This window comes from Triturus cristatus, chromosome 1_2 (genome assembly GCF_964204655.1).
Source record: "Triturus cristatus chromosome 1_2, aTriCri1.1, whole genome shotgun sequence".
In the NCBI taxonomy this organism is placed as follows: Eukaryota; Metazoa; Chordata; class Amphibia; order Caudata; family Salamandridae; genus Triturus; species Triturus cristatus.
The window spans coordinates 348,907,872-348,928,137 of NC_140580.1; the positions used below are offsets into that span (position 1 = coordinate 348,907,872).

The window sequence follows — 20,266 nt, forward strand, 5'->3', positions numbered from 1 at the left end:
GGGACCCAGCGGCTGTTCTTAGGCCTGGCGAGGCTGCGACCCACATCCATACTCCCCTGCATAACCTGAGATTGCTTTGGGTCACCCCGGAGATGGAACCCTGCCGGGAGCCTGGACGTTAAGGCCCTGACAGCCGGCAAGAGGCGGTGGGCCTATTGCACCCCGGTTTCCCTCTGCCATTACCTGGTGAAGAGGCCCGATTGTTGACCTGCGCTGGACCACCTGGCCCCGGAGTCTATCGCGCCTGTTGTCCCTCTCTGGGACCCTCTAAGCCCCAGGAACAAACTATGTCATCTACCTGAGGGAAGAAGGAGAAGACGCTGAAGGAACGGTTTACCCTGCCCCAGGGTGGAGGCACGATAGACCACTCTTCCCACAGCGGGCCTGCCCCAGCACAGGGGGCTAGCACTACAGAGGAGCCGGTGACACGAGCCTTTCTCAAGTCCCTTTTAACCACTCACAGCGAGGACCTGCAAACAGTTAGATGTGACCTCACGTCAGAAATTAAGGACATCCGACTGGACGTTGATGATATTGGGGAGCGAGTTGCTACACTGGAAGACAGGGGCGACAATAGAGATACCGAAATGGCGGCCTTGCAACAAGAAGTCATCCGTATCCATGATCAGCAGGTAGACCTCCAGACCCACCTCGAAGACTTGGAGAAACGCTCCCGCAGGCACAACATCCGGATTAGATGAGGGAAAACCGGGGAGGTGGCCGGAGACATCTTCGCCTACACAGGAGACCTCTTCAATCATATTCTCGGCGGCCATTAAAATAGACAGAGTGCAGAGAGTGGGTCTGCCCCGCTCTGAAAAAGCCCCACCTGCGGACATTTTGGTCTGTATACAGGATTTGCACACAAAAGAGGAGATTCTCTCCAAGGCCAGATCTATGCACCCAGTGGATTTTAGGGGTCAAACCCCAACCCTGTAACAAAACTCAAGAATTTGAAGATGTGCGGTGTTGCTCACCTTACAGAATCGCAAAACCTTTCGACCAGTCACTACACACCTTCGCCAATGCGGGGTTTCTTACTCCTGGAGCCACCCGTTCCTGCTCATCTTCCGCCTGGATGGCAAACTTTACCAGTTGCGCTCCCTCTCTGAGGCATGTCAGCTGCTGGGCATTGAAGTCCTCGATGACGACGACGGGAACAGTAGTCCCGCACCTGGACCCGGGGAGTCGCAACCACGATGGAGGCAGCAGGGTCGCAGACACCGTCCAAAACTACCAGACCTGGCGGAGATCATGAAGGGACAACAAGCGGTCCTGGAGGCCCTCCCGGAGGCATTAGCAAAGACACAAGCTTCGTGAAGCACACTAAGTGAAGTTTGTATGGTTTCCCCCTCATCGCATTGGGGCGGGCGGGCGGGACGGGGAGACAGTCTTGGCCACACTATGGACCCCATACAGACTATTTACCAGTTGTCCTTGGATGACAGACTATATTCTCAACTCTTGCTTCTTGTCCGGACTGTTGTTCTGTTCTCTGTTAAGGGTTTTTCCACTGTTTTTTCTCCCTTTTCCCTTTTTTTCTCTCCTTTATTGTTTTTGGGGTCCCCCGTTCACTGCTTCCGAGCACACAAAGGCCTCTGCATGAGGCACAGGGCTCACTCCACACTCACGCACCAGCCTGGACGCACAGATCCAGACACGGGTCCCTGCATTAACTTCCTGACAGTAGTCCACTAGATGCCCCCCACTACTCTCAAGATCCTCACACTCAACGTGAGAGGTCTCAACAATCCCATTAAGCGCAGGGCGATACTCTCATACCTGGAGAGCACCAGACCTGACATATGCTTGTTGCAGGAGACGCATCTACTCTCCCGATACTGTCACCAACTCAAATCCCAAATGTTTCCCACGCAATTCTACTTGTCTGGTCCTTCGAAGTCAGTGGGAGTGGTGATTTTAGTCTCCAGGGCTTTCTGAGGGAAGGTAGGGCAGAAGGTGGCAGAGATTAGGGGATGGCTCTTTCAGTTCTACATTGGGGGCACACTCTGGTTCTTGGATCCCTGTATGCACCTAATGAGGGCCAGGAATGCTTTACCCAGGAGGTTTTGACGAAGGCCACTGCAACATCCGAGCGGAAGATATTACTGGGGGGTGACTTTAACCTAGTCTTCGACAACGTCCTGAACAGGTCGGCACAATGCTTCGGACAGGCAGGAGTGCTTTCCACTGCAGGGTTGGCTCGACTGAAGGACCTAGGACTCGTAGATCTATGGAGGTGTCTTCACTCCCACCTCAGAGAATATTCCTATTACTCCAATGCCCATAAAACGTACGCCAGGCTCTACTATCTGCTGGGCTCTGACGCTCTCTGCACTATCACATCGGCGGTGGACATCTTGGCGGCATCTCTCTCGGACCACTCTCTCATGGTAGCCACTTTCACATTTCCACCCTCCCAACGGCCGTGGCATCTTCATGACACCCTCCTGCAATGCCCCACCATGGTCAAGCAAGTGCAGTGCGCCATCGATGAATACCTTTTGCATAATGGCAACCCCGACACCCTCATAGCTATGCAATGGGAGGTACTCAAAGCCGTGATCAGGGGCAAACTAATAGCCATTTCTGCGGCGGACAACGGGGATCGAAGGTGGAAGAGGGAGGAACTTACGCAGAAAACGAGGGAATTAGAACAAATGCACCAGCGGATAGGGGCCCCTAGGATCTGGAGTCAGCTGACTCAAGCTTGTGCACAATTAGCGGACCTAGATCAGGATAGAGCGGAATATGCGGTGCTACAGCTCAGCCACTCGTTCTATGTTGGGGGGACAGATGCGGACATCTGCTAGCCCACAAACTACGTGAGGCCTGGCAGGCACAGGGGGTGCAGGAGATCCGAGATCAGACAGGGAGACTGACCACAGAGCATGCAGCTATAGCTGAAATGTTTTGAGGCTTCTACACCCAGCTATATGCAGAGCAGAAGTTGGAGGATGCAGATAGAAATTCCTACCTAGCAGAGGCACACCTCCCCACCTTAACCCTGGAACAATCAGAGCAACTAGAGGGAGACATTCGGATAGAAGAGGTCATAGCGGCCATCTCAAAACTCCAACTAGCTAAGTCCCCTGGACACGGCGGCCTTTTATAACCAATTCTGCCCTACGCTGGATCCGCTCCTCGGCAAGCTTTTTCATACTTTCACATCCCCGGGAGCGATTCCATAATCGATGCTAGAAGCCGCTATTGTGGTTATTCCTAAGCCTGGAAAGAACAAAACCAGCTGTGGGGCTTACCGCCCCATCTCTCTCCTGAACATCAATCTGAAACTATACACCGGGATCTTGGCTCGTCGATTAGCTGTCCACATGCCCGGACTGATCGATCCCGACCAGGCGAGATTCATCCCGCACAGGCAGACGATCGACAACATTAAGAGGGTTTTACACCTCATCTAGAAGGCATCACAGAACCCAGGGGATTTTATGCTATCACTCCCCCACGGCGTCTGTTAGAGTTAATGGGCACACCTCGATGCCGTTCCCCATAGGCAGAGGTATAAGGTAGGGATGCCCCCTGTCACCCCTGCTCTTGGCACTGTACATAGAGCCTAAGGCCCAGAGAGTTAGGGAACACCCCCAAATTACGGGATTTGATTTGGAGGAGAGGTCCACTCCATAAGCTTATATGCGGACGATGTACTGGTCACCCTATCGGACCCGACTGTCGCTCTGGGGCCCTTCCCGACGGAGCTCGACTCCTTCGCACAGGCCTTGGGGTTCAAAGTCAATATTGACAAGTCGGTTGCTCGCAACCTTTCGCTACCTCCACATACACAGGCCTGCCTCCAGCGCAGTAGCGGTCCGTGAGAGAGTTAGGTGGGGAAGTGAGGCGGGGCGGGGGAGGGGCAGGGTGGGGAAATGTAAACACCGGAATATGGATGAACGGAGGTAAGTACACATTTAAATAAATAAAATGAATTTTGTTGCGCGCGCTGCATTGCATTTTGCGATGCAGCACGCGCAAAGGAATTTGTTTTATTTATTTAAATGTGTACTTACCTCCGTTCATCCATATTCCAGTGTTTACATTTCCCCACCCTGCCCATACCCCACCCCGCCTCACTGCCCCACCGAACTCCCTCCACGGACCGCTACTGCTCCAGCGCCAGCACCCAATACAGTGGACGGGTGACACGGTCCCATACCTGGAAATCCAGTTGGCACCTTCTCTACAAACTATAGCCACAGTCAACTACACCAGGCTCCATACTCAAATTCGCTCGGACCTTAGCGGGGGAAGTATTACCCTATCTTGTGGCTGGGGAGGATAGCGGCCATTAAAATGACCAACTTGCCCAAGATCCTATACCTGTTCTAGACACTCCCTCTACAACCTCCAGCAGGGTGGTTAAACCGAGTACAGTCAGAACTCTCCTTCTTCATATGGCAGGGCTGTAAACCACGGATGAAGAAACTCATTAGCACTCTCCCACCTAACGAAGGCGGACTGGGGGTTCCTGACATCCATCTCTACTACAAAGCTACACAATTACGACACTTAGTAGAATGGAATCGCACCGAGTCCGAGAAACACTCACTCTTCCAGGATTGTGCGGTGGCGGGCACATCGTTCAGGAAGATCCCCTTCTTGAAGAAACCACACAGACCTCCTAACCTATATGCTTCCCTTATCACATGATCCACTCTAACGACATGGGACCAGGCCAGCACGAGGCATGAGTTGACTACATTTCCCTCACCCCGCTCTTTGATATACCAGAATTCAGCCCAGGGTTAGAAGCGACTGCCTTTGCACACTGGCGCGCTACGGAATGCCATGCCTTGGGTCACCTATATGATGAGAAGGGAGTGATCTCCTTTCCACAAGTTAGATCTGAATACAGAATCGCTGAATCAGAAAGGCTGCACTACCTGCAGCTCCGACATTGGGCGCTACATCCCCACAATAAATCACAGGCCCTGCGCTACGTCACCCCTTATGAACGTTGGCTCATCACAAGAACATCAGACAAGAAGCTAATTTCAGACCTATATAAAATGCTCCTCACTCGCCACACGCATACTTATAACGCTAGCTGCACGCGCTGGGAGAGGGACCTAGGTAGAGCACTCAGTAGCAAGGAATGGGACGGGGTTTATTACAGGGCGAGACACACGGCCAGGCACATGGGCCTCACCGAAACACTAACTAAAATAGTCACTTACTGGTATTACACCCCTGAGCGTACACGTAGGCTGGACCTCACTCATAGTCAGGACTGCTGGAGAGGCTGTGGGAAAACCGGGACGTTGGTGCACCTGCTTTGGGATTGTGAGCATCTACAACAGTATTGCGCCCAGATTCTGGCAGACGTTGACAAACATCTAGACACTGAGCTACCAAGATTCCCTGCATATGTACTCCTGGGAGTGCCAAACCCCCTAACATACCCCCTCAAATCCCAGAGAGGACACTAGATAGCGACAGCCTTGGGCACAGCCATTCAAAATATCCTGATCCACTGGAAGACACCTCGCATCCCCACACACACTGGCTGGCTCTGGCGCCTGTGGCATATCTTAGGGATGGAGAAGATATCCCTTACGCCGGCAGGGAAGGGCTCGACCTTTGGAGACCTATGACAACCATTCCTGGCCATACGCGCCCAGGAGTTTCGGGAACTCACATGCCCTAGATATCTGCGCCTCTTGCGACTGACAGCACCTGTCACCACGTCTCAGCCGGCCGCACAGCAACACTGAGACACTACTACCCCAACCTAGACTTTTTATTCGCAGTGAACGGGGGAGGGAAGGGGGTAGGGGTGGGAGAGTTTCTCGTATTTTGGTACTATTTGTTGGTACCTTCGACATGTTGGCCGCTTGGGCTCTACGTAGCCACTGATTGATCACCCTTTGCAATGTGCACTGTCATACCAGCTGTTAACTCAATAAAAAGATTTAAACATAAAGAATGATGATGGATTCAACCCATATCTGTGACTGGGGGTGAGTGTCTGAAAAGTTTCAGCGCTCCGTCCATCATCTCCTTGTGTTTGCCATGGATGCTAATTAAGCCACCAGGGTTTATCACTTCCTAGCTGATGATAAAGTTCTTCTTGGTTTGATTGGAAGCTTTGTAAATCGCTTTCTCAAACTAAGCCTATTTGGCTGTCTTGATGGCATTGTGATCATATCTCATGTGTCCCCCTACTATGGTGTTTGCCATCTTCATTATAAGATTTACACCGCTGTTATTCCAGTTTACAGTTGCCCTGTGTCAGCTCAGTGAGTTCCCTTGTAAACCACTAGTTAGTAGATGTGGTGCCCACCTCGGTATTCTGGGTTTGGAATAAGGCAGAGCGTCTGGATGGGATGATAGATTTAGATTGCTGCTATCAAGACATGTTAGGGTCTGCTGGTATGGGTCAAATGAGTTTGACGGCAAGAAAGGGTTACTCAGACACCCCAATGCTTATCTTTCTGATACACCTAAAAGGATTTTTTAGGAGTAAATTTTAAATTTGAATGGTTGGTCTGTGGCTTAGATTTGAGAATTTACAGAAGATGAAGTCAAGTTCGGATCAGGACTGTGTCTGAACGGCCATGTTAGGGATTTCTAGCCTGTAAGTGAAAATAAATGGGGCCTAGTGATTGCCTTGATGGCCGTGTTGGGCCATGCCTCAACAATATGAAGCTCAGTGGATGTATGTCACTGTGAAGCTCTACATCATGTTTTACTTATCGATCTTTGCCCTGGAGATTATAAGTAACCAATGATCACAGTTTTATTGAATTAAGACTGAATGCACAGAATCAGTTCAAGGACCTTATCTAGAATGGCAGGTTGTATACCAGAGGGTGCTTTACCACTGCTGCAGTGGAGGAGCTGAGAGGACTAATGATGCAGGTGTGGCGCCGCGGCCAGAGCGACTGACTCCGGAATCTGGGGATCACGGTTCGATCCCGTGATCCCCGGTGCCGGCGGCAGATTAGCCCAGCACCATGTGACTCTGGGCAACAGCTTGCTTAATCTTCCCGATGGCCCCCAGTGCCTAGAGACCCTTACGGGTGAGTGTTCGCGCTTTGCAAATGTGGATTATTATTATTATTATGCATCCGCAGGTTCTGCTGTGAAGTCTAGCTCGACCCTCCCAACCCTCCTCACTTGCTCTCTCTGCTTTCGATGAAACATTTTTGGCTTTGACCGTGAAGGCTATTGAGGGTGGCAATTGTCTTTTTTTTCTGAACCATGACTCCATAAGCTCAACTAAGTGACCAATAGATTTAGTTATGAGGTCATGAATCTCAGAGAAATGCCTCAAGGTATTATTTCATCTGTTGTTGACCACTGATACCAATATACTGCACAGTAACAACTTTTTAGACCAAGAACTATTTACACATTAATGGAGCAGTGTTGCCATTTTATGTTTCTACATATATTCAAATTGTGAACAGCTAATCTAAAGGTAATAAACTGAGAGTACATGATATGGACAAGAGCTGCTGGAGAAGATCCTTTCTGAATAAAGACATACTGGCCGATGAAGCACTGGTCTGAAACATCAAGATGATGAGACCATATGATGTTGCTAAAGTAATGATCAATGACCTGAAGAATGAAACGTACCTGTTTAAAAACCAGAACCTTAAATATGGAAGAGGACCAATTAAGTGGGACTGAGAAGAGAAGGAATTCAAAACGTGGCAAACTTCCTGGTGTTACTTCCGGTGAATACAGTTGCTCAGGCTTGTACTACTGGCCCTACAACAGCTTCAGTTTAAATGCTGGCCAGGCTTTATGTGGTGTCATCAAACTTTCTTAATACTGCCTTCCCATTCGTCAGTATCACATGATGTGTCAGGTGTGTATTAAACGTTTTGGTTTAGGATCACATGACCGTTTATGGCCAATCACATTGGGTAGTCTTCAAAGACCACTTTACATGTTCCCAAAATCAGAGCAATTGAACCAAGTATGTGGCCTGGGACCTAAATCCCGTCACAGGGTGCGACGCAGAAAGAATTTGAAGATGTGCGGTGTTGTGATTGGTCAATGTTGTTCCACTGCTTCCTACCTGGAGTTGGATGGTGAAGATAATAGGTTTTTAATAGACAACAGTTCCTTAGGGTATTCTGGACTGTCTCTACAGTGTGTTGCTGACGTCACTTACCCGAATAGATCTTCCCCTCACTGGTCAGAAGGGCAGCTCCCACCCGGAAGTTACTGTAGGGACAGTATGCCGACTCCTTGGCTTTGTGGCATGCTTGCAGCAGGCGCTGAACGTGCTCGGGCTCTGCTGGAGGAATGGGAGAAGTGGTGCTTTGGGCTGACTCCACAGGCGAGCAGTTACTAATGATGCGGTTCGTCCTCTCCTCCGGTGTGTCCATCAGTCTGCGTCGAAACAGGAGGAAGCGGAAGCAGCGGGTGCCAAACTGTGTCGTTGAAAAGTGAATAAAATGGAAATCCATCAACTAGTGTAAAGAGTGTGTAGCTAGATAGAGAGAGACATAGAGAGAGAGGGGCGAGGGGCACGGAGACAGTGACAGAGGCTGAGAGAGAGAGTTATGGAACCGTAATACACCCTTTGAGTTTTGTGTGTGATATAATACGAGTGAGTATCGGTGTGCTCTGCACTTGTGTGTGCAAGTGGCAAGGGCAGTGACCGTTTTTATTCTAATTCCTTATATGCGGCGGCGCGATCCTGGCTATAGTACCATCCTATATTTAAAGCGATCAGAAAAAAATACGTCATTTGGCCCTATAAAAAAAACATATTCCTATCAATAATAATAGGAATAATGGCTCCCACTTATGCGTCTTACACTATTTGGTATTTACATTTTCCTTTACCTATCTCTAACACACCGTCCTCTTTCCCTTTTCCTTTTTTTTGTACCTCGCATCGCCCATTCCCGTTGTCCCTCCGTCCCCTATATGTCCCTATCCCATATCCCTCCCGCGCTGCCTCTTTTCTACTGTTTTTCTTGCTCTCTCCTTCCTGTCAATGACCTGACAGCTTGTGTCATCCTCTCCTTCGATTGCTGTGATGGTGTGACCCGCCTCCGCTCCCTCCCTCCCTCCCCATGGCTGCCCGGTCCATGCTCCCTTCTCCGTACCTCTTCGGAAGCCCCTCGTGCGCTCGGGTCTCTCTTTCTTCAGCCTGAGCCTTGATACTTAGACCGCAGAGAGGGGCAGTTCACGGCCGGTGTCAGGATGTCTAACGCAGAGCCTCAGTGTAACCCCGGAGCTGCCCTCCCATTGGTTACTTCCCGCTGCACCTCCTGGCGCGCGGCTCCTCCTCTCATTGGTCGGCACACAGCCTTTTACCTCGGCAGCTGTGCTCTAGATATAACCTCTCTCCACTCCAGCTGTGCCAGATGAATCTTTAGCGAGCGAAATGCAGGCGCCCGCCTCTTCCCTCACTCTCCTGAGACCCCAAAGCCCTCCTATAGTCCCTTAACAGTCGACTACCCAGTGTCACCAGTGACATGATTCTTCAGCCCTGGAGTCCTGGACTTTTATAAAAACGAATGCATTCTGGGGGCCGTAGTCTCAATTCATACCTATTGAATATGACTGAAGATAGATATATCACATTGGCTTTCTAAAGGCAATGCCAGTACTGGAACTTTGCATCACAGTTTTATTAACTTCCTGGTGACCCTTCCGTAGCCCCCTTCTAATTGCTCGAAGATTCTCTCAGTATAACAGAGGCTCTCTTTAATGCGTCACAAGTGGCAGGATGGCTCACTTCACCCTGGGCGGACACACTGAAAATGGACATTATGACTACTGCAGGCCTCACCGATGGGTTGTAGATGAGCAATGTAGAACTACTGAAAGGAGGTTTGCTTGGTCATCTATGATGCAGGGTATCTTACTACTCAGATACGGTGTACCTTCTAATACAAGGTTACGGTCGAGGTGTTTGTTAAGCGCGACTACTCCCCCGTCAGGGTCTCAAGGCGCTGGAGGGGGGGGGGGGGGGGGTTGTCACAGGCTCCAGTCCATCAAGGAGAGGGTATGTCGAAGAGGCAGGTTTTGAAGTTTCTTGCAAAGATGGGGAGCGATGTTGTCTGTCTGAGGTGGAGCGGAAGATCGTTCCAGGCTCTGGCCGCGAGGAAGGAGAAGGAGTGGCCTCCCGATCTGGTCTTTCTGGTGTGGGGACTGCGGCATAGGAGAGCTGGGCTGATCCTAGGGTCCTTTGGGGTGCGTGGAATTTGAGTCAGCTGTTCAGGTATGCTGGTCCGATGTCGTGGAGGGCCTTTTGAGCGTGAATGAGCAACTTGAAGGTGACTCTAGCTTCGATGGGGAGCCAGTGGAGTGTGCGCAGGTGCTGGGAGATGTGGCAGTGTCTTGGCAGGTTGAGGACCAGTGTTGCGGCAGTGTTTTGGATGTTCTGTAGCTTGTGGGTGAGGTTCTTGTTTATTCCGGAATAGAGTGCGTTGCCATAGTCGAGTCTACTGGTGACCAGGGCATGAGTGACGGTCTTTCTGTGTTCGAGGGGGATCCATTTGAAGGTCTTACGTAGGAGGCGGAGGGTTTGGAAGCAGGAGGACGATCTGGCGGGCCATTTTGAGCTCTGAGTCCAGGATGATTCCCAGGTTGCGTGCGTGGTCCGAGGGGGTGGGCGGGCTTCCGAGCGTGGGGGGCCACCAGGTGTCATTCCAAGCGTCGGGGTTTGGGCCCATGATGAGTACTTCCGTTTTGTTGGTGTTTAGTTGTAGGCAGATGTTTTTCATCCATTTGGCAAATACATAGGGGGACCCCAGCAGACAGATAATAGGCAGGTGAGGCAGGGGAAAATTAGTAGAAACCAACACTCAAAACGGCCACCTGCCTATAAGTAAAAATTGCAAACGGCCCAAAGAAGAGGATCCCAATATTATATACCAACAGCAGGGGCTGACAGATGCATATATTCACAAAGTTCAAAGATAGAGAATTGATTAACAAAATAATGTTTCTTTTATTATCATTATATCAAACATGGTTATCATATTTCAAAAATACATAAATAAATATATAGATATTTACATTGTCCCACACATAACATTCATAACCATCAGTCATTCTTGCATTCACTCATAGTGGCATACGCATTCATCCCACAAAACAAACAAATTTCTAGAAATATCACAAATCAATCAAGGTGGTAAAACTGCCAAAAGATGTTAGAGTGGGAGGTTCGCGTGTATTCTCGTGTATTATCCCGATGGTAAATGGAAGCAGAGTCCAAGGACACAAGGAGAGTTAAACGCCAACGTGTGTTTCGGTGTTAGGCCAAGGATGTCTTGGATCCCTGCGTCGTGGAGTCTGCGTATTAGGGTGTGGTGAGAGACTGTGTCGAACACCGCTGAGAGGTCGAGGAGGATGAGGGCTGCTTTTTCTCCTTTGTCCAGTAGGGTGCGGATGTCATCTGTTGCGGCGAGGAGGGCTGTTTCCATACTGTGTTTTTTTCTGAAGCCGGATTGGGAGGAGTCGAGGATGTTGTGCTCTTCGATGAATGTGGCGAGTTGGCTGTTGATGACTTTCTCGATGACTTTCGCTGGGAACGGGAGTAGGGAGATGGGTCCCAGCCTCCTCTAATGTCTGGTAAACTTTAGAGGTGGGTCTAGCTTTGCTCTAAGAGCCCACGCACAACGGGCCAGGAAAATAGTTGTCATATAAATCATACAACAAGCACGTAAAACTATGATAAAAGATCTTCAAAATTCTAAAACTGTATTCATTTAACAAGTGGAAGCCTTTAACTTAAGTACATCAGATTATATCTCTGCATTGAAGGTATTTGCTAAAAGTTATTGCTTTTAACCATAAACTTAGTCTCATTCATGCCCTTACATCATGACGATGCCATTAGTGAAATGAGCCGCCATGCACATACTATATGTGGCCTATATTCGTATTATACATGGAACAACATTATAGTCTATTACACACAATATATCTTTGTACAGTGCACATCCCGAACTCACGTATTTCAAGTTGTTCTCCTTTGTCATAATGAAGAACAGGCATTAGCAATGCCAATAGCTCTGGCTTTAAAGGAATTTTGTATAGTAATGTGGACCATTACAAGTAAATAACATGGTAATAAATATGTTTTTGTGTGGAAGCAAAGACCGGTAGAATAACATTTGTCGAAGTTAAAAGGTCAAGTGATAGTTGCATTGCCAAGCCACACTTACAAATCAATGTATTTAAATGATTGCTCTCCTCCCATCTGTGCTGCTGTCAGAGAAAAAACAAACACCATAAATTACTTAGCCATCTAATACACTTCACAGCATCACAATGTCATGTGTGTGCCCCTGAAAGTTCAAGTTCAACCAGTTGGATAAATAAACAAAATGATCTCCGCTGCCTGGAAGGCAAGCACTTTTTTGTGTGGAAGAACACAACTTCTGCCCAATGAAAACATCTAATCCTGGCTCCCAACATGTAGGCGGAGCCAAAGCCCCTCTCTAGTAGAATTGACATAATTGTCTAGCAACAGCTGTGCTATCAAGCCAGACCATAAAAAGGAAGCGCCGTAAAACAATGTGATCACATAATTTGGCCAACCTTGAAAATAGGGATAGAGCACTGTGTGCAATTCAGCCACTAGATGAGTATTTCCTCATTTTGACAACAAATATTAAGTGCTTTTTCTTCAGTTTTTGGTGCATGAGTTTAGAGCGTGGATGGCAGGCGAATGCCGCATGAAAGCACAGCTCATTTTGGGCTCGAGGGTCCAAGAGGGCCTCCAGCTGAGCCAGAACCGGGCATCTGGCTTGAATCTGGCTCGAACATCTACTATCTTTTGATATAGGTTCTCATTTTATACTAGGTACCCTCTGTTACAGGGTGCAGTGTACTTCTGATATAAGGACACCTTTGCTCATGCAAGGTACTCAGTTATGCAAGGTCTTTTTTTATGTAGTATACGTTTGACATAGGGTCTCCTGTGAAACAAGTTCTCCTGTCGTGCAAGGTACCGTCTGATGCAGGGTGTCATCTGATGCACTGTACCCCTGATATAGAGTCTCCTCTCATGCAAATTGCCATGTAATACAGGTTCTATTTCACTCTAGCTACAGTAACACAGCTAACCACTGATGCCGGGTCTCCTGTGACAGAGGGTCTTCCCTGATGCATGTTACATCCTGATGCCTGGTACCCTTTGACGCAAGGTCCTTTAGGGAGGAAGGAAGCCCAATATGCTGGTTCTCCCACTAACATATATATATATATATATATTTGCAGTTTTATATAGTGCAACTCGACCCAATGGTATTGGAGCACTTTACGTGAGCACCAGTTACATTGCACAAGGGCACATTATTGTTTTGTAGGCAGGGGGAGATTACGTGATTTGCCCAGAATCACACAATGTTGAGCTGAGGCCGAGACTCAAACCTGATTCCGCAACTCCAAAATCGGCAGCTCTGGCCCTTACGCCACATCTTTTACCTCATCTCCTCCTCTCGCTCAGTGTCCATATGCCTGGTTTCCTATCGATGCAACTCTGCCAGGAGGCACGGTCACATCGAATGCAGATAACTCTTTGGCGCAGGATGTCCGTACCCTGATTGTTTACAAACTGCTTGATGCAAATCTGACAGAACCAAAAGAATGGAACACAGGAGATTAAAATGGCTGCCATTTCACAACAAGCAACGTCAAAGAAATTGCTGATCGCGAGTCTCTTTTGCTTCACAGTCCACCACAGCAACATAGTGACCACACCGTCATCCGCTTCAGTCAACACGCATACACAGACATCACCCAAGGATTACACTGACACTTTATTTGTGGGTGAAGAACTGCTGCAGGTTTATTTCATACAACACAGTATGATAATAAAATTGGGTTATCTTACGGGCGATCCAGGGCAGGCAGCCCCTTGCTGCCCGCCCGCCTGGTGAGCCAGCACACACGGTGGGTCGATGCCCGGCAGTGTGGCACATAAATATCTGCAGATCATCCACTGGGTCACGTGATCTGCCTCCTACTCCCGCCCCTTCCGACAGGGGCGGAGCGTGTTGTGGCCACCCCCGGTTGGTCAGGCCCCCCAACCGCCCGAAGGACTAACGGGGCGCCGTCGCGGTCTTCCCAGAACCCCCTTCGGCTCCTGGACCTTGGCTCGGGCACCCTTACTGTGCCGGACAGGGGTACCCTTACTGTACCGCCTGTCGCAGAGGTACCCTTACTGTACCAGTCTGCATCCAGATCGCCCTGTAACTCCGCCTGCAACGCAAAAAAGAAAAATTAAACATTCCAATACCGCGCTGAGCCTGACACGCGGGGTAAGAGGAAAGGGTGGGAGAACGCGTGTCCAGGCTGGGTGCGGCGCGCAGGAGACAGAGGAGGAACTGGGCGAGAGAGCCCACTAAGTAGGGAGCAAGCCGCGCCCCCCGCCCGCCCCCAGCTCCACGCGATAGGGGTTCTTCCCAAGTGGGCGTAGGCCTCGCGCGTGAGGCAGCAAGGGGGGGAAGGCTCCGACGGGCGGCCACTAGAATGCTGCCCTGCTGATGTCCCACTGCGTGGGACGCGGGCAGCGGCATAGTGACCACACCGTCATCCGCTTCAGTCAACACGCATACACAGACATCACCCAAGGATTACACTGACACTTTATTTGTGGGTGAAGAACTGCTGCAGGTTTATTTCATACAACACAGTATGATAATAAAATTGGGTTATCTTACGGGCGATCCAGGGCAGGCAGCCCCTTGCTGCCCGCCCGCCTGGTGAGCCAGCACACACGGTGGGTCGATGCCCGGCAGTGTGGCACATAAATATCTGCAGATCATCCACTGGGTCACGTGATCTGCCTCCTACTCCCGCCCCTTCCGACAGGGGCGGAGCGTGTTGTGGCCACCCCCGGTTGGTCAGGCCCCCCAACCGCCCGAAGGACTAACGGGGCGCCGTCGCGGTCTTCCCAGAACCTCCTTCGGCTCCTGGACCTTGGCTCGGGCACCCTTACTGTGCCGGACAGGGGTACCCTTACTGTACCGCCTGTCGCAGAGGTACCCTTACTGTACCAGTCTGCATCCAGATCGCCCTGTAACTCTGCCACAGCTCTGGGGAGGCTACCGTCGCTGCCAGAGCCCCCCTTCCTCCTATCGCTGTTTATGGGTGCCCGCCCCTGCGAGCCAGCTTTTAGTGGGCTAAATAATGGGTCCTGTTCTGTAACCGCTGTTATCCCACTCTTTCCTTACTCTCCACAGGGACAGCGTATCCAATTCCTTGCTTGTTGAATAGCAGCTAGCTTTGGACTCTATTGCTGCTGAAAGGAGACAATATCTTTGCCTACAGTCCTTGTTGCCCTGCTGTAGGTAAGTCGTGGCACCGACATCATGGCTTGAAAGGAAACTTCCCATTGCTATCAAATAATTTGTTGTGAGCCCCAGTTATAATTTCGTTCCTAACCCATAATTGGCAGTGTCTCTATCCTGCCAGTGCCTCGGTCACGACCACCTTAACTCATGACCATACATCTGGCTTTTCCGCTAGCCTTGTCCATTAACCTGTCAAATGCCAGTGGAGAGCAGCACATCTCTGGTCCTGCTTATTTCAGAAGGTGCTACGCACATGTAGGTGAGGGCATACCATTCCCGGTGTCTGGTTGAAGTATGCACAGGGCATTGCCACTCTCCCCCGTGCAGTGCTGTGAACCGTTTGAAGTAGTTCATCAGATTCAGCCAACCACCCCCTAGGTGGAGGCTTGCACTCCCAAACTTCTGCTCGTGTAAAACCCGGCCACACCTTCAGTTCAGGGAATTTTAGTAATTCGCGACACTGACTACCCCAGGGGCCAAATACTGCGCTGTGTAAATGCGGCCCGATACCACCATGAACAATTGGCTTGTAGGGATGGGTGTTAACCTAGGCTGGCTGAAGGCAAAACCTTTGCCAATCACTCCTGGCAAGACGTGCCACCGCAGGTAGAATAAAGAGTTATCGAGCCCTCCTTCCTTCCTTTCCCAGTTCGACCAGGTCGAAGGAGAATGCCCCTTCCAGAAAGGTCCTGGCCTTATCCCTGAAGCTTATCCCTCCCGCATTCTACCGGGAATCTACCGCATCGCCTAGTAAAGCAAGGGGTACGTTCGCAATATCAAAGACATGCATGTTCAACATGCAGACAGGAATCGGAGGAAAGCTGGGGGGCGATGGTGTGAATAGTGAAGGGGGCATCTGGTTCACGGCTTTCAGGAATGAAAACAGCCTCCAAGGTAAACTTTAAAATGTATGGTACTGCTGCACGACCAGCAAGATATCGAGTGTTTGCGCGCTTTACCTGCACGCCAACTAACGCCACCCCAGGGACACACACTTTTCTATTAGGCACAGGGAGATTAAGTGATTTTCCAGAATCACTGCATATTGATAAGGCGCTGAGACTTCTCTCTTCATATGCAAACCAACAGTTGTCTAGAGGCATCACACCAGAGTTGTTCGATTGCCTTTCCACATAATGAAAAAACACGCTTATATGTGATTAGATATTATGGGTTTTCCTAGCGCCACTTGTGTTTAAAACACATCTAGAGTGAGTGAACTTATTTGAGACGCGGCATTTGTTGTAGGAGTTGTGGCAGTCTGGGATTTAGAAAGTAAATATGTCCCCCATTTCCAAACACGAGAAAATATATGTTGAGGGGTTCACACGGAAGGAATTATGAATAAATACGGGTTGATTGCTCATCCTATACGCTCAAGGCCAATATGTTCATTGACCGCCCCTGGTTCTTGCCCTTTTGATATCTGGCTTGACAGGGCATTTTCCTTATAACCCTATAGCTACAAATGCTTCAAAGTTCGGGATGGGATAAAATGTTGGTTCCCCCAGAGCAGCGTTACTCACATCATGTTACTGGGTGCTCGGTGGATCATTCCACCTCCAAGTTAATGCTTCTATTGAAAGTAGCAGGGACTACTTAAACGCTCCAAAGTACAATATATCCTCACACTTTTTATTTTTATTTATTTTTTTTTTTTGTCTTTTTTGCTCCCATAAAAGCATAAACTAGAGTGACCAATCGTTATTGCTTGATTTCTTCTGCCTATTACGTTTTGTAGTTAGGATACAAACTGAATGCTCGCCAGGCATATCAACCTGTTCGCCCAGAGCACCCACCGCGCTCCAAAACCTTGAAAGCTGGTCCTGAACAATGTCGCAAACGGGCGGCGCACTCGAACCTGACATACCGCTCCCAGTCGGCACCTCACAGCTTGCCGGAAGGCGTATGAGGTGAGAACGTTATGGCTGCAGGACGGACTGAATTGCAAAGCTCTGGACTAGCCTACGGTGAAAGCAGCCTGGCCGGAACGCCGCACAGGACTGATTTGCCAGCGGCACCTACATTGTTCCTGCTTTCCTTATAGTCATGTCTCCAGAAGGCTATTCCGGTATGCCCCACTTGCAGTCACTAGCTGAAGATTAAACACTACTCTGTATAAAGGATTTTTTAGCAGGGTGTAAGTTACAGTGAATAGGTGATGAAGTCTTATTCTGGCTTTGTTGTTCAATGGTTCATATAACTCAAACCTGTGTAATATGTATCAAAACAGTGGCCATGAGGTCAAACCCAGGCCATTACAATCCCCTAGGCCACCAGGCCCGACTCTACAATTTAGCACACGTCTGGCACCCTATGCTGTACACGTGGCACAAATGAAATCAGTATTGAAAGTGGGAGCGCTAGCATGGAGCCAGTCTAACTACTTGAGGAACCATGAACCCTAGAGAAAATTGTTGTGACAAACCAGGTGAAATCCTCTTTTTTCCTACGCGGTAACCCCCACGTGGAAATCCTCTCTTCAGCAATGCAGGCGTCTACACGTATCTGGGATCCAACCCCCCCCCCCAAGCGATACACTAACATTTCAATGTACCTAGATGAGCTGTATGACAAGCTGCACTCAATACCTTAGCATTCCTTATGACAACTTGACTATTCACGAGGTGCACATAATACATTAATACTAATTCCCAACTACCCCGCTCCTTACAAAGGGCAGAAGGTTCATCAACCGTCCATTTCTTTCTGATCGTCAAAATTATGCGGCAGGTGACTACAACTATAATTAACGGACTGCTATGACATTTTCCGGAAACGACTTTATGTTCCCGACTTCTAGCCACAACACATTTACTAGAAATGTTTTACGTTGTCATGCTGCGAAATTGGTAGCTACATGACTTGCATTTTTTATCATGCCCCCCACATATAGTGGTGGGTGCTCTACACCGACTTCGGTTCTGGGTGTCAGCTCCCCCACTACAGTCCTCCGCTCTATCCACTGAGCTATCGAAGGCCCAAGAGAACTGAAAACAAACAAAGCCTGCATATCCCTCCACATCCTGTGTCCACAAGCGCCACTTTCCAAAACGCAGTAAGCAAGCAATCACGTAGTCCTTTAACAGGACTTAATTATGTATTGAGGGTTGCATGATGGTGTCTGCGTGAGTTTAGCTTTTTGCTAAAAGCAGCCGTGCTGTTAGTACGCATAAGCATTGGGAGGCGGGCAATAGCAAAGCACACACCGCCCCCCTCAGGCCTCGTCAGCATCTCTGCCCGCCTGTGTACCTAGACGCCAAAGAACATGCCCTGACCCCACCGGGGGCCGCTGGATGCAGGCGCTGCAAATCATTAGTGCATCTAATATGCCCACCAAGTCGTTTAGAGAGAGCCGAGAGACTGGGGCCCTGACCCGACTATGGGCAGAACCAGTGTATACATAAGTGCAGAACCTACTCTCCTACATGCGGACTGGTGACCAGTGCCCATGAAGGCATGAATTCCTCTGGCAATCTCTTGTTACGGACATCTAACTGACTGCACACAAGCCAGTGCGCCGATTTAAGCAAGAAACAAATCTCAATATCAAACAACGTTGGGGTGCAAGAAATATGCCCCATAATATGTCAATGCAAGAATGGTTCGGACTGCAGTGTGCAGGCCCAACACCAGCAAAAGTAATTACCGTCTGGGTGCATTTTAGCATGCCCCAAGATGTACCACCATTTAGTGTGGTTTAGGTGCCCACACATACCCCATCCCCAGAAACAGAAGTGTCTGGGTGTAGCCCAGTAAATAAAAGCAGGGCTGGTTTGGGCACAAAGCAAAAGGGCTGTTAGAGTTGCAGAATTGCTGCCCTGGCCCCGGGAACTGCAAGAATAGATTGAGATACACTGACCATGCCCCCAGCTCAAGTATAGGTAAGCAGCATAAGCCCCAAAACATTACACTTACAGATGGTGCAACCTTAGATCCCCGACGGTCTGAATCCAACGATAAAACTAAAACGTATGCTATCACGGCAAAGACAATGCGTGCAGGCAGCCGGTCAGCATGGTAAACTAAATATGCGAACGTGGCTTTAAATATAATGCTGCATACTGATATATCGCGACTCGAATCGCAGGTATTGGAAATGCCCACCACACCTGGTATTCCCAGGCGGTCTCCCATCCAAGAGCTGACCAGGCCCGCCCTGCTTAGCTTCAAAGATCGGACGAGATCAGGTGCATTCAGGGTGGCATGCCCGTGCGTCTGAAGGCTCCAACGCGGGATCAGCCAGACCACAAATGTTCCGCGCATTTATACAGCACGGTCTCGACCCGCGAGACCGCTTCCATCCGTTAGTTATCCTGGTCAATCAAGCCACCTATACATCACGGTGCCCAGTGACTGCCACCTCTCGCGCACCGTGGGGCCACCGTTCTAACTCTGGTGAATGTGGCAGAGGGGGAAGGACGCTACAGTCGTAGGAGCGAGGACGCGGGGGGGGGAGCGCTGCACAATCGCGGGTGTGCCCAGGGATGCACGACGCCACCCGGTCGCGACCCGAACCCCCCGCCTGCAGTGGGCATCCAGCGCGGGCACTAGAGCGCTCCACCCGAGCACCGATCACACCCAGGAACGGGGGATTAAGTGACTCGCCCTGAATCACATGACGCCCAGCGCAGTTTTATATATTCAACTTCAATAAACACCTGTGCACCACTGCAAACGTTGGCTGGTTCGCCAAACCTCACCATGCAAGCATGGAACACAATAGAAGTAGACCATTCCGAAAATAGAATACGCGCAAATGCGTACAATCATCGACATGCAATCAGCCATGCAGGCCCGACCCGGTCGAGAGTAGAGCAGCCCTCGGAACAACCAAAACATCCTTGCCGACCTCAGCGAACCCACAAGAGCCGGCAGGAGTATGTCTCCCCCAAATACCACAAAAGAAACTGAACATCCTCGAAAAACCGCAAGGCCACCAACCGACTTCGGCAAGCAAGGTAGCG

At 49.7% G+C, this 20,266-nt stretch overlaps 1 protein-coding gene across 3 annotated transcripts in view; it reads right to left on the reverse strand.

Moving 5' to 3' along the window:
• CDA (cytidine deaminase) overlaps window positions 1–9,364 on the reverse strand; it is a 122,959-nt gene extending 113,595 nt beyond the window's left edge. For 2 of the 3 annotated variants that reach the window (XM_085604134.1, XM_085604132.1), the window contains exons 1-2: window positions 9,090–9,220; window positions 8,144–8,405 (exon numbers count right to left, since the gene is read on the reverse strand). In XM_085604134.1, the coding sequence (XP_085460260.1) occupies window positions 8,144–8,360 (217 nt within the window). In that variant the 5' untranslated portion in view covers window positions 8,361–8,405; window positions 9,090–9,220. Of the gene's footprint in view, window positions 1–8,143; window positions 8,406–9,089 lie in introns of all 3 variants that reach the window. The other variant, XM_085604124.1, reaches the window with a different exon arrangement.
• Between the last annotated feature and the right edge of the window lie 10,902 nt (window positions 9,365–20,266).